Source organism: Triturus cristatus, chromosome 9, assembly GCF_964204655.1.
Source record: "Triturus cristatus chromosome 9, aTriCri1.1, whole genome shotgun sequence".
Classification (NCBI taxonomy): Eukaryota; Metazoa; Chordata; class Amphibia; order Caudata; family Salamandridae; genus Triturus; species Triturus cristatus.
The window spans coordinates 245,965,365-245,979,949 of NC_140592.1; the positions used below are offsets into that span (position 1 = coordinate 245,965,365).

Consider the following 14,585-nt stretch of genomic DNA (forward strand, 5'->3'; position numbering starts at 1 on the left):
ACAGGTCGACACATTCTGCTCAGTAGCAGACTTAGCAATGAATGGAATGGTGTTTTTCAGGTAGCACCACTTAGACCTTCCTCAGCTACGCTTGAATGGAACTCAGACCAACAATGGCGGCTGGTGACAAAAACATAAGGTGAGGCGCTATCGCTACATACATTAAAACACACACACATACATTAAAGAACTACATTAAAACACTATAACACATGAAAATAAACATCCAGGAAACAAAAAATAAAAGTTAATTTCCTTATCCTGCAGCACGTCTTCAGTGCACTCCAGTCCCTGGCTCAAGACTTCTCCGAGCGTGAGGTGACGTTACACAGCCAACTACCTTATCCAATCCAGAGGCTGTTCTCATGCTGTGAAGCAGCATGACTGAAAGGTCTGATTTGGCTGGAACAGGCTTCCTCAGCGCTCTGAAAGGCACTGGAGGCTTGTGCCTCTTCTCCAACCCAGCTGTCTAACACAACTGGGTTGGAGAGCTTGAATTGCGCATGTCGGTTTGGCTGTAGCATGGTAGCCGGCCAAACCGACATGCGAAATTCATACTGAAGGGGCCACTTGTCATTACTGCCAATCAGCAGCAAGGACTCACTGGCCCGCCCTGCCCTCTCCGTTCGGCAGAAAGCTAGAAAAATAAAATGGTAATACAGTCCTTGTATTGCCATTTAATTTTTCCAGCTTTCTGCACAGCAGTGTGTGTGTGTGGGGGTGGGGCTCCTTTGCTCCTATGGAGGACTCGGAGCTGCAGACCAATGTTGTGATTTAATCCCGAACAGACGCAAGAGGGCCTGGTTGCCAGTCACAATGTAAATTTTAAATGAATGCACCAACGATCCTAGTCTTTTGCTTGGGCTTACAATCACATGTAGGGGGTGGGTGATATTTTTTTTAGGCTTGAGGAGGGTTGGGCAAATTTCAGCCTTTATGAAGGTGGCCGAAGTTTTCAGACTTCACCTGGTTTGTTGCAATGTTTGGGGGAAATCCCCAGCCTGTCGCAATCTGATGGTTTCTGGTCTACGATGTTGTAGGGGTGGGACATCTTGAAGCAGGACATCCCGGACCCCTGTGGGTTTCCCGTGGTCACAATCTAAATGTGTTGGAGAGAGCTGCAGGTGATGGTTGGGAAAGATCACGGTGTCAGGACGTCATCGGTATGGGGACGGTACATATTTGAGGGTCTTGCCGGCACCTGAATGTCAGTGCCAGGTAAGTGAGTCGAATCCTTGGGGTAGACAGGGACGAGAGAGAAGAGCGTCTCAGAGCAGGGTACAGAGAATAGCTACTGAGTGGTGAAAGTCCACCCTCTGCCCTGCACACTTTGCATCAGTGGGAATAGATTCCCACTGGTGCAAAGGACCACCGAACATCTTCCTTCTTTAAGAAAGAGAAAAGAACCTTGTGAGCTTTGCATTTTGCAAAGACTATGAGGTTTTTGAAAATCTACTGATTTGCGAGTCTCTGGACTTTGCAAGTTCATACAACCTTAACACGAGCCAAGCACCCTCAAGTTTCTTCCAACCATGAAGGTTCAAAAGAAGAGCTTGCAGGGTGCAGTAGAAGTGAAGTCTGTAACTGCCTGCAAGAAGCATTCGGCAGGAAATTTTACAAAGAGGGGAAAAGAGCTAACAACAGCAACGATGTTTTTCTCCAAAAGAAAGGCATAAGAGAAAAGTAACAGGAGGCATGAAGGAGGAAAAATAACAAAAAGGAAAAGAAGGTGGGAAGAGAAAGATGTAAAAACCGCCACAAAGGGAGAAAGCCGGAACCTGCAAGAGTGAGATAAAGGGGCAGGGAGTGCAGTGAGTGAATTAAAGACGCAGGAGATGGATTTAAGACTACGCAGCCTTGGTATCCTAACTCTGACATTTAATCCTGCCGGCCGCGGGCTTCTACGCTAAGCTTTGGCCACAGGTGCTTATTCTTTTACAAATTAACCACTGATAAAATCCGTGGGCATAAAAGACATTTAATGCATTATTTTTTGGCAAAGGCAATTTTAATCATGAAAGCCCTTTTTTTCCAAGGAGATTAATCCTGCTTGAATCGTTGGCTGTGGAAATGTCTGGTTCTGCAACATGGTTGTGAAGTTAAAACTTCATTTATTTTCTCCACTGAAATCAATTTCTCCAAACCAGACAATCGTGTCAGACAACTGATGTAATCATTGTTGGTTTCAATTACGTTGGAGATAAAGTCGTGTACTCATTGGGCACAGCTGGTGGGCTATACCTTTAGGGCCAGTGTCACAAGTGCATTTTAACCTTTTGAAAAAGTAGACCAAATGTTTGACAGTGTTGCAGCACAAAATGAGTGTCAATGTGTTCTTAAACTAGGTGGCCTGAGGATCTCCTTTAAAATATAAATCACAAAAATAAACACATCTGGCACGTGCTGCTATTCTTTGACAAAAAAAGAATATAAAAATAAATTGGACATTTGTTTGAAAAAATGCGTGTTGTCCTGGGATTCCCTGGAAGTGAAATAGATATGTGTTCTATAAATTCATAATCTCTCAACAGCACCATTCAGAATGGCATCATGGCAATTCTAAATTGCCCTATAAATTGTTTTATACATATATATCCCACGAAACTGTGTGCTGCTGGGCACTGGTTTTTTCTCCCACAAACTGGCGCAGCCCTATAAAAGTGCTTGTTTAACATGATAACACGGCCAGTGCTAAAACTCTAAAATTATGATTGCCTTGTACGAGGGTAAACATGAGCAAGTCTTGTTCTGTTTGCATTTGGCTGCTTGAAGGATCACTGCTGCTATGCACTTCAAATTTGACGTGGAAGTTCCCTTCCAAAAGCAGGTCTGTTACTTTCAAGTCAATGAACACTACTACCTTTCCATGGCACTTAGTACCGCACTGCGACTGCTTCTAAGCACTTAACTAGCAGGTGTTATTGTAACCTAGTGGCACCAATTACGGATCTCGGAAGGATGGGAGGCTGATGCAGCCTTGCCAGAAATGAAGTGCATGAGCAGCAGATCATAGCAGTTGTCTTCAGCAAGCATTTAACTCACTGAGCCCTCTTGCCTGAAATGCAAATGGAGCTGCTAAAACTGTGCATCACTGCACATGTGTGAGTGCTTCTGTGGCGGTAAATGGCTGAGCCACACGTGCCGTTTCCCCGTAAGCGGAACCACACTTCCCTTAACCACACATATGCCTTAACTACGCATAACTACGCATATGTGTGGTTAAGTCAGTGTGCGATCTAGATGCGCGGATGGGCGGGCATGGTAAGAGAAAGGATCGGGAGACATGGACGCAGACTAGTAAGTTTTCTAGGGGTGTTTTGTGTTTTGGGGGTGGGGGTAGTTTTTAGGGCTCTGGGTTGTTTTCAGGGCTTGGGGGTCTGGGTTGTTTTAAGGCTCGGGGGAGGGTTCGGATGTTTTTAGGGCTCAGGGCGGGGGGCTGGGGTGTTGTTAGGACTCAGGGCAGTGCCTGGTGTGTGATCTTTACCAAACATATCCCTTTACCAGTCACGCCTTCATCACAAAATTGCGTGGTAAATGCATGCAATGTAAAGGCATATGTAGTAAAGGAATGCGTTGTTAAGAAGCTGTCATTGTTCGTGTAGCGTTGTGGAGGCACGCGTGGTTTAGCCATGTGTGCCTCTGTCATACAACCCTTCTGTGGCACATGTGAAAGGAGCAGGAGAGGGTGAATAACACCTCTGCATTCACAGAACAGGTACAGCAGGAGCAGTTAAGCTCTCCCACTTAATTCAGCAATGTAGGGTCTTCAACCCGCAGCCCAGGATGCTGTAAAAAGAACCCTAAGATATTTAATTAAAACAGATACTGCTCAGGAAAAGCACCTCAAATCCATTCTTCGGGTGAGATTCACAGTTCTGATGCTGGCCTATATGTGCTCCCCTCCGTCAGCCACTGGCTGCTAGGGTGGGTTTCAGTAAGAATAAATCTTGAGTGCGCTCACGAGAGAGGTGCGAGGATGTCTCTGCCAGGATCAAGGTCGAAAATCATCACCAAGCGCCTTCACAAAAGCTGTATAAGTGTCACATGTTCACGAACAGTGTTAGAATTTTCAAGTCTGAAGGCAAAAGATCACTGTATTTGCTGGAATGCTCTCCATTCGCAAACTGAATGGAAGCCATTTTAGTGCCTTATGTAGTAATGTGGCACCACCACAAGGTGGTGGCATAAAGCTTGCTCCAGGACCAAACCGTGCACGTATAAGTGATTTATGTATGAGAAAACCAATTTGCGTGAAGATTGGTGGATAGCTGCACCACTCTGACTGAACACGAGGTTCGATGTGGATGTGTCGCAGATGCATCTGTTCGCTTACCGAGGACCTAAAACAATGGAATGGAATTCCCAGTTGCTGAGATTAAGTTAAGTATGTCCATTCCCTGCTTTTGTGCTATATTCTGTCAGCCTTCGGATTTGTGCTCAGTAAGAAAGACTATGTTTAATAGGTTTGTGAAGCAAAATATCATACTTGATCTCTACAGAAACCACTGGTCCCTGATTGTGTCTAGGCAGCGCTTTAAATGGTCAGGTACTGTCCAGTACCGAGTACATGCACTTCTTTAGTTTCAAATGGAGAGTACCTGCACTTCTACCACGGCTGCAATTTATTTAATGGGACAGTATCAGCACTTCTCAAGAGCAAACAGGTACTCTAAATAGAGAGCTCCTTCACTTTTACATTTCCATTTAAAGCACTGCATAGGGGTCTGTGCAACTCCACACTACATTGCAGTATTTTTTGCAAAAACATCCTGAACTACTGAATGACTCTTGTGCTTCTCCTTTCCACCTTCCAGTTAGGGGTGGGCGAAATTTGCGAAAGTGACTTTCGCAAATTATCGTGAAAATGTTACAAATCTCCGCAAACACGCGGAAATATCGCGAAGATGTGGAAGTTTTTTTCCCGCCCGTTCGCGGTATTGTCTGCATGGTCGCGGTTCGCCAACTTACCCATGCGGTTGCTTGCGGGCGCGGCCATCTTGTTTTCACTCTTCTCGCGGTGCATGATCGCGAGAAGAAAGACGTGATCGCGCGACCAATGACATTACTGCGGGCGCGAACTGTCGCGAGACAGCGCAAATGGCTACCAACAATCCAACATCTTGTGGAGAACGCAACCGGATCGGGAAAACTTGTCGGCAAACGCGGGGATTCAGGTAAGGCGATCGCGCGCGCTCGAAAATGTATTATTTTACAGCGCGAGCAATAACCAAATTATCGCTAAGCTGCGGAATGCGGAAATTTTTACATTTTCGCGCTCTCCGCGGAATGCGAAAATGTCAAATTATCGCAATTTCCGCGAGCAGAACGGAAATTTAGCCCAGGCCTACTTCCAGTAACACTTTCCGTTTGGAAAGAGACACTGAATGTAAAAACATGCTTCAGGAATTAGAACTATTCATTCCCAAGTGTGATAGCTCTTTTAGGAACACATATTTGTAGACAGCAAAAGATCTTCACTGTGGAACGATGGTAGCTTGGTGTTGAAAACATTATAAAAGAAAACTAAATTCAAGATGATAATATCGAAGAAAAAACGATCTTTTCCTACATGCACGTTTTTCTTAGTTTGTTGATATTAAAAATATTTTTACTTTGTGGTCGGATGTTGGTCATCAAAGCATTTCTGTACTTTAAACAAACACTATAAAAGTTACTCTCGAACAGTGGGAGAATTTAGCGACCCCCCCCCCCACCCCTTTCGCGGTTTGCCATGGTGAATAATCACACTGGTGAAGCTCTGATTTTTTAAAGCCTTCTGAGATGAATCCCTGAAACTTATAACCCTCTTGAAGATGCATTTTGTTGACTCAGTAACGTCTGTGTGTCTGTCAAGAACTTATATTTCACGCATTTTATAATGTTGCATACTATACACGTCTTCAACACTTACCACTAACACTGCAGTCTAACTCTGGGCTCAGTGGTCTAGCGTGCTAGCCATCCTCAAAGTGCTACAAGGCCTCAACAGGCATGGTAAGCACTATACTAAAATTCAATATAACACATTATCTTATTTATCCATATTAAAATGGTTTAGAGGCTGATTACAGACGTTTGGTGACGAGGCATGAAAAAACTGCACACGCTATTACTGATAATGTGTGGTATTGCCAAACCTCTGCTGGGGAATTCGAAGTTCTGACAACTAGAATGGGGAATAACATATGGGAAGAGGTGTTATTGCACCATTTTAGTATGTTTTTTTCCCCAGATTCAGGATGTTTTTCCTGGCATATTTCAACCTGCTTTTTGCAGGTGGAAATGTGCCTGGAAAAACAGGGATGGCTGCCATCTTGTTTCAGACAAAAACCGGATTAAGGTCAAACCGGATCACTGGGACATATGGAACCGGCAATCGCTGCTCTTTTCCAGTGCATCACCATTGTGCAAAGAAAAGCTCCGCATAAGGTAAACTTTCAGAGTGATACTTCACATACATTTTCCAGCATTCCTGGGTTCAGTTTGAGTGAAAAAAAACATTTCGATATGCGACGAAAATTATCTTGAATTGCAGGGAAAAAACTTGGCAAATGTAAACTATGAAAATGTGCAGCCTTTAAAAAGGGTTAAAATCAGGACCTTTGCAAAACTTTGCAGGGATAAAGACATTCCCACACCACTAGGCATTGCGCATATGAAGAAATGGATGCGGTGATATCTTTAACTTTGCAGCCTGTGAACAGGGCAATTTATTTAGAGGAAACAAGCTGTTAGCTTTATAGCTTGATACCGTATATAACATGAATGTGCCTCTTTTATTGTGCTATCGACACCAGAGTTGTAAAAGTGTTTGCATGCAGGGGCATGCCATCAAATCAGTGAATGAATAGCCCCGTAAAAGAACCTTGGGGAGTGTTATATTGCAATACGAGCTGACTCCATGCGAGGAGAGCAGTGCCTTGGCAGTACAGATTGCTCCCAGAGTGACCCTGGCAAAGATGGAAAGATGAGTGCAGAGGGTGGGGCCTGTGCCAAGGGAGTTTGCCTATTCTTCGCTCCGAGCATGGGCAAGCAGCTTTGCACACTCATTCTTGACTGTGCACTTTCAGCAGAGTTTGCAAAGCAAAAGACGCAAATTTCATGGGCAATATTTTCCCATTTATCCAAAAATTGATGATGTCACAGCCTTGATCGCCTTTGGAGAACTGATCATTACCTCCACTTGCCTTTGCTTGAACTGAGCATATTTATTAGCATACCTCCAGTTGGAGTAATTTATGTACGTCGAGGTAATGGCAAGTTGACCAATGGCCAAGCCTGATTTAGGGGTCACCAGTGGCGGCTCTCACAGGTCATATCGGTAGGGCAGTGGGGCTGGGCGGGATGGCGGCGGGGCAGGGGGAAGGGTGGTGGAAGTCGACAGACAACGGGATAAGTAATGTTAAATAAGCAAATAAAACCACATAACTTTGTCTGTGCTCCCAAACACATGGAGCTATTTGGTAACCTTAGGAGAGTTGATGTAAAGCTGTCTGTGTAATGGGTTTGTCCCAGCAAAATATTGTCTCTGTCCTTCCGGATAACATTGAGGTGTGTTTTAGGCCCCAAATACCTGTACAGCGTACAAACAGATATCAGATGAAGGAAGAGTTGTTCTCTTTGGGAATTGTCAATAACAATACAGATGGGGTTAGGATTTTCTCGCTCAAAGAGATGCTGTCCTGGTTTTCAGACCTATGGTTCTGCACTTTAATATTCCATAAACTCAAATGTGTAAGAATTTTTCATGATTAAGGCTCTTGTCGCTAAGTGTGGTTTGTGCATCCACGCTTTTCTTCCTCCAAAAACAGCATACATATTGGGGTAATGGGTCAGCACACCTTAGATATTGGCTGTCTTGCACTATTTGCAACTGTATTGTTGTGCCTGTTTACATGCACACAGTCACATAAAAAGAAGTGCATTTCAGTGCCAGGGTTGGTTTGCCAATAGTTTACCTGTGGTTTGTCCTTTATTTACCATATGTTTTAGTCATCTTTGTGTGTCTAAACTATGTTTTCAACTTACTGTACAGACAATAGTATTTTTTCTTTACTCCAAGAAGTATCATGATTTCTTATGATGTGCATAATAACCAAAAACGGTTTCTATACCTGTTTTAGGTACACATGCCTTCTAAGAAACACCTGTGCTGTTAAATTAAGATCAGATGTTTTTTTTTTCTTTTATTTACAAATTTAATGCAGGCATATGGCTGCAAAATATAGGCAGGCATGTTTTCTATTTTTCTGGGGGGGTTTCTTTTTACATTTTTGGCATATGAGTGCATCAAAGTGTATTTAAAAAATATTCACTACACCACCTTGCCAAACCCAGTGGCAAGATCAGGCTGGCCTATAGGCAATCAGGCAATGCCCGATGGGCTGGTCTGTTTTTTCAGCAGGTGTGGGCTGGTTTTATGGTCAAATGCCCCGTTGTTAATGTTGATTTCCCCGATATTATATATTTTTTTAAACTATCTGCTTCGCTTTTGGTGGGCACTTTTATTTTGTGCCTGGGCCTATTTTTTGTACCGGTCTGACCCTGGCCAGAGCTTGATTTTAGGGGTGAATAAGAAACAGCAGAAGGAAGTCCCCATTCTGTGGACGAATTTACCTCTCCCAGCATGCAGGTCTGCCTGTTTACTCACCATTATGTGACATGCCGACCGAGAGGCACTTCTGGAACCGGCAGTACTGACATTTGTTTCTGCTTTTCTTGTGTATTCTGCAGTTCAGATCGCACCGGTCGTAAATGAGCTTTAATCTAATTGTTCGCCGGAAGAAGCCCTAAAAAACAAAGGTAGATTTGAAAAACAAAAGAAACAGGAAGTGGCAAAGCACATAGACTCCTTCTTCTAGGCGCCATTATTAGTCTATTTCCATGTTGCACCATGTCCTTGAGCAAGCTGCAGTAAATCAGAGTGCACTTTTTAGTTTTTTCATTAGTTACACCACTCATATTGGCAAAAAGAAGCAACAATTTATTAAAAAGGTTACTAATCCATTCATAAGCGAAGTAATAAAAATAAATGGTGATCAAGTCAGGGATGGCTGTTGCAGCCCCACCGGGTAAGGGGTCAGGGGAATAACCAGAATAAATATAAGGAATAAGGTCCAGCCCAGGGTTAGAGAGCAAACCAGTCTACCAAACATGATCCCACCCATGGAGTCAGGCCCAAACACTGCCCCCAAGCACTTTGCACTGACTAAAGGAAACGGAAGGATGGTCTTTTGATACTAGCGAGTAAAGAGGGGGGTATGTGCCAGACCAGGAAGTAAGACCCATGTGCCTACTCTGGGGTATGTGCCAGACCAGGAAGTAAGACCCATGTGCCTTCTCTGGGGTAGGTGCCAGACCAGGAAGTAAGAGGCATGTGCCTACTCTAGGAACCATGTAAGATGCAAAAATGTACACTTATCAGGTAAAAACACTAAGGGCCCGATTGCGACTTTTGGCGGAGCGGTGATATGGCGGTGCAAACCGCAGTGCCACAGCTCCACCGAAGGTAACTGCTTTTCAGTGGTCTGGCTCACGGGCGGCGTGGCGGTCCCGAGGCAGTGCCTCTTTCAAAGGCAGCACCGCAATGGGACCGCACTAAAAGGTTCCTGCACGGCATGGACTCGAAAGTCCATGCCATGCAGGACCCTATGTGCATGCACATGGGGGGCACATGTTTTGCCCCCCTGTAGGCGTCCCCATGCGGTTGAGGCATGGGGGGCATCCTCTCCTCCAAGGTTTACATGGAGGAAGAACCTCCATATTAATCCTGGAGGAGAGGAAACTTGTAATATGTTTGGTAGACCACAGTGGTCCCGCCAAGCATCTTGTGGCCTCTGACCACCGCTCCAACGGCAGGTTGCCTGGCGGAGCCGGAGGTCCGACTGCCCAACTCCTAATGGGGCGGTCGGACCACATGTGTGGCAGTGGCCAGAGCTGCCACCACTGAGCTACCACGAGTCTGGCGGTCCCCTAACCGCCAGACTCATAATAGGGCCCTAAGAGGCGAATTCACAAACAAGTCACACAACACAGTGCAGCACCAATGCGTTGCACAGAATAGCTGCTTATCTAGTAGGATCTGTTCCTCTTTCCTCCTGTATGTCACACTTTTGGCTGCCTTGCTTCCAGACACATCCTTGCAAGGGTGTGTGTGTGACATCTACCATAGGTATTGTACTAGAAGGGTACCCCTGCAGTGCAAAATACTATACCTAGTCATAGCTGAATGTTTGTATGTGTGCTTTACAGTACAGCAAACATACAAATTTGGAAACATTTGGAGAAAAGAAAACTTTTTTCCAACCTTACGCCTGCCTCGAGGAGGCATACTTTTCTTTGTGCAAAACCCTACCAATGTTAGTAAGTAGATTTGTCTCAAATGCCTGGGTGGTTGCATGAGAATGTCCGTACCACCAATGGTATGCCCCCTTAATACAAAGTAGCACATACGTTGTGTTTCTTTAGGGCTACTTTACAAGTAAATCCCATTACAACAATACAAGTGTTAAGAAGTTTGGGCCTAGATTGCAATTCAAAAGTGAACATTGAAAACATACTTTTCCATCCAACTTTTATCAAGTTTATAGGATACAAATAACGCAGAGGTCCAAGTCACAGGATATGTGATTACACTTCTCTTGGTTGATATCTTTTTAAAAGGTAGTTTTTAAGTAAAAACGCTTAATCTTTCTTTCATTGCAATCCTGTTCCTGGATCATTAACAATGTTCCTGTTTGAACTTGCGTTGTTTCTGGAAACAATTCATCCTTTTCTGCATCTTATTCCTTTTATTATAGGTTTCTATAGTTGTTTATGAAGTGAGGTACATTTCACAATGTGATATCAATGTGTGGGTTTTAAACATCACCTTATAAAATAGAACAATAAAGAGTAACAGGAAAAAATGGACAGTGTCCTCAAACCTAAAGCTGACCTTGGAATGGCGCACCATCTCTTGAGTAAGAGATAAAAAGAAATTCAGAAAAGCCATCAGAAATAAAGGACATTGGGACAGATGTATGTAGCTCGCATTTTGCTATTCCCTATTTGCGAATCACAAGGATTCGCAATTAGGAAATAGCAAAATGCAATCTATGAAGGTGTATAGTACACCTTTTGTGATTCCTAAGGGGTCACAAATGACCACCTCATGAATATTAATGAGGTAGGTCGCAAATTGCGACCCCCTAGGAATCGCAAAAATCACGGGGATGGTGGCCTGCTGAGATCAGCAGACCACCATGCCCGTGATTGCTTTTTAATAAAGCAATCTTTTTTTTTTTGTAAAGCAGCCCGTTTTCCTTAAAGGAAAACAAGATGCTTTACAAAACAAACATTAAAAGTTTTCTTTTCATTTTTTAAGAGCAGGCAGTGGTCCGTGGGACCACTGCCTGCTCTTAAAAATAGTTTTACAAACATTCACAAAGGGGAAGGGGTGCCTTGGGGACCCCTTCCCATTTGCGAATGGATTACCACCTATTTGAAGTAGGTGGTAAAATGCAAATGTTTGGCGACTGCAATTGCGGTCAAAAAACTTTCATACATACCGATGCGATTCGGTATTAGGAAGGGAGGCTATAAACACGCCCCTTCCTAATACCGAATCGCAAACCCATTTTATGATTCGGTAACAGGTTACTGAATCGCAAAATTAGGTTTGCTGCACCGTAAAAGAAATTTTTGCGTTCGCAAACGGGCAGATTCTGCGGATTGTTCCTTTTGCGAACTCAAAAATGCTTGCTACATCTGCCCCATTATTTCAATATTTAATTGTTTTCCTGAATCCCCTTAAGGTTTCCAGGCTCGAGAAGGAGGAGTAGGTGGGAAACTTTGCCCATGCCTTGAGACCATTAAACTGCACTCGGTAATGGATTGAAAACTCAAAGCAAGAAACTGGGTTGTTTCTGCTGTTCATACCTACACAGCAGTGGTGTGTGCAGGAACGGGAGATGTTTTTTCTTTTTCCTTTTATTTAATGAAGTTTTCCATGAACAAGTCCCAGCCCATTGAAACAAATCATAGGTGTCACTGTAGCTCGGGGAGTGGATGTGGTGCAGCGGTCAGAGCTGCCAACTCTGGAGCTGGGGATTTGGGTTTGAGTCTCAGCATCGGGTCAACATCCTGTGATTCTGGGCAAATCACTTAATCTCCCAGTGCCCATGGACAGTCCATGGCTATCCTCACGAGTGATAAGCCGCACTATTTAAATCTTCGAAGGTAGTGACATCACATACCCCTAGGCCTTCAAATTTACAACGAAGTCATGCAACGCAGAGTGGCGACCAGTGTATACCAAAACTCAACCTTTAGCCAAATATGTATAATATATGTAGAAAATGTGATGATGTTCCACAGTGACTTTAGATAAGCACAAACCAACACCTACTAAACTAATCAAACTAGCAAACGCTAAGCCGCTTTTGCTTGTTAATGGCCCTAGTTAATTTAGTTTAAGTTGCATGGAGTTGCAACAAGTAACATATTTTTCCGTAGGGTGTGCAACTCGAAAATCAACCACAGAATATCGATTCGACACACCATCGAGGACAAAATATTGGATAAAAAATATCGACAAGTAAGTCTAGAATTTCTGTATCTAACTCCACATATATATGTTCCTACACCATACATATATGTTCAAAGTATGTAGAGGTGGAGTTAGGAATAGTAAATCTATGCTTTTTTATATGCACTTATCTTTTGATATTTTGTCCCTCGATATTCTGTCCGTGATATTATTTTACATCGCAATATTCTGGGGGTCGATGTCCATTAGTAGAATCTTACCCTACATGCCCCTATTTGATGCATCTGCCCTTAGTATCATGAGTTTTTTAACAATGATGTGAGGTTAGTGGCCTTTCATGGGAAACAAGGAGGAGCTTCTAGGTGTTAAATGAAAGTATGGTCTTTTAGCTTGAAAGGTGGTACAGTATACAAGCAAAATGGTGGCCTGATTTTACACTCACTACTGACACCTGCTGGGATCTGAAGGCTGCACGTTCGAAAGCGGGCAGTGAAGATTCAGCCTGGCATGTTGCCGAAGTCAGAAACTGAATATCATAACATTTTATAATAGTATCATCTTTTCTTTACAGCCCTTGGACATGGCACGGTATGTCCAAATATTCTGTTGTACAGAAAAACAGTTGTCGTTATTTATGTGTTTTCTTTTATTGCAGCCCCTTCCCGGAAATGGAGAACAGTGAGTGAGTATGGTGGCTATACAGCATGTAAAGGGCCAAAGGATAAAATAATTGTACTTAAACACAAAATCTTCCCAGTCGTTGGAAGTAAAGGGACGTTTTGGGGTTATAAAGAGGTAATAATTCCAACTCTGCATGAAAGATGTTTATAATAATTTGTTTTAAGAAAGATAAGCAAGTAAAACACACAATGGTTGATTTAAGCAGACATGACCCCTTTGAGTATTAAAGGAATAGAGCATATATTAATTTGCCAGTTTCTTCACCAGTCCTGAAAGCACTTAATTGTGGCACAGAGCACAAAATATTTTGCAATCATAAGTGTAAGTTATGATCACAAAAAGGTAAAGTTTGAAAAATATCTGATGATATCTCACAAATTGTGCCCGATTGTCAGTACAGTTTTTGGAGTGGGCAACTGGATGCTCTCAGAAGATAGGTGTCCATAGGTAATGTGGTAAAATAAGTTGTAACTCAGTCAATATTCACTAGAATTCCCAATGGATTGTCATAACCATTTTGCACACTTAAGTGGCAGAACATGTGGATTATTAGTGCCAAATTGGTGTGAGCGTTCCCTAAAGAATCTAATCTTTTCAGGGGTTAAATGGGGCTTATAAACCACTGAAAATGGTTTACCTAAGGAGAAAAATCAGAATCTGTATCACTCAATCAATCAATCAATCAGGGAGTTGTGAAGCACGCTACTCACCCGTGAGGGTCTCAAGGTGCTGGTGGGGGGGAGCTAAAGGTGTGTGGAGTGGGGGAACGTCTGATGTTGAGCGGGAGTTTGTTCCAGGTCTTTGCTGCAATGTAGGCGTAGGCTCTTCCGTCTGTTCTGGCTCTGCTTATGCATGGGGTTTTGGTGAGGGCGAGGTCGGCGGAGTGGAGGTTTCTTTTGGGTGCGTGGAAGGAGACTCTTTCATTGAGGTATTGGGGTTTGGTGTTGTGGAGGGATTTTTAGGCATGAGTGAGTAGCTTGAAGGCTACTCTCTTCTCGACGGGGTGCCAGTGGAGGTCTTGTAGGTGCTGGGTGATGTGTTCCTGTCTTGGGATGCTGAGGATGAGCCTGGCAGCGGTGTTCTGGATGGTCTGGAGTTTCCGGAGCAGGGCATTGTTGATTCTGGCATAGAGGGCCTTTCCAGAGTCCAGTCTGCTAGTTATGAGTGCATGGGTGAACAGCTTTCTGGGTTTGGGGGGGATCCACTTGAAGGTCTTGAGAAGGATGCAGAGGGTGTTGTAGAACGAGGAGGAGCGGCGTTGATCTGTTGGGTCATGGTGAGGGAGGAGTCGAGTAAGATGCTGAGGTTCCGAGCATAGTCCATTGGAGTAGGGGGTCTGCTTAGACGGAGGGACACCAGGTGCTGTCCCAAGCTG

At 43.8% G+C, this 14,585-nt stretch overlaps 1 protein-coding gene across 2 annotated transcripts in view; it reads right to left on the bottom strand.

The window, feature by feature from the left end:
* The window catches only part of PPARG (peroxisome proliferator activated receptor gamma), a 194,120-nt gene that overhangs the window by 63,699 nt on the left and 115,836 nt on the right, over positions 1-14,585 (bottom strand). For both annotated transcript variants that reach the window (XM_085624861.1, XM_085624862.1), the window contains one exon: positions 8,651-8,789. In XM_085624861.1, the coding sequence (XP_085480987.1) occupies positions 8,651-8,789 (139 nt within the window). The remainder of the gene's footprint in view (positions 1-8,650; positions 8,790-14,585) is intronic.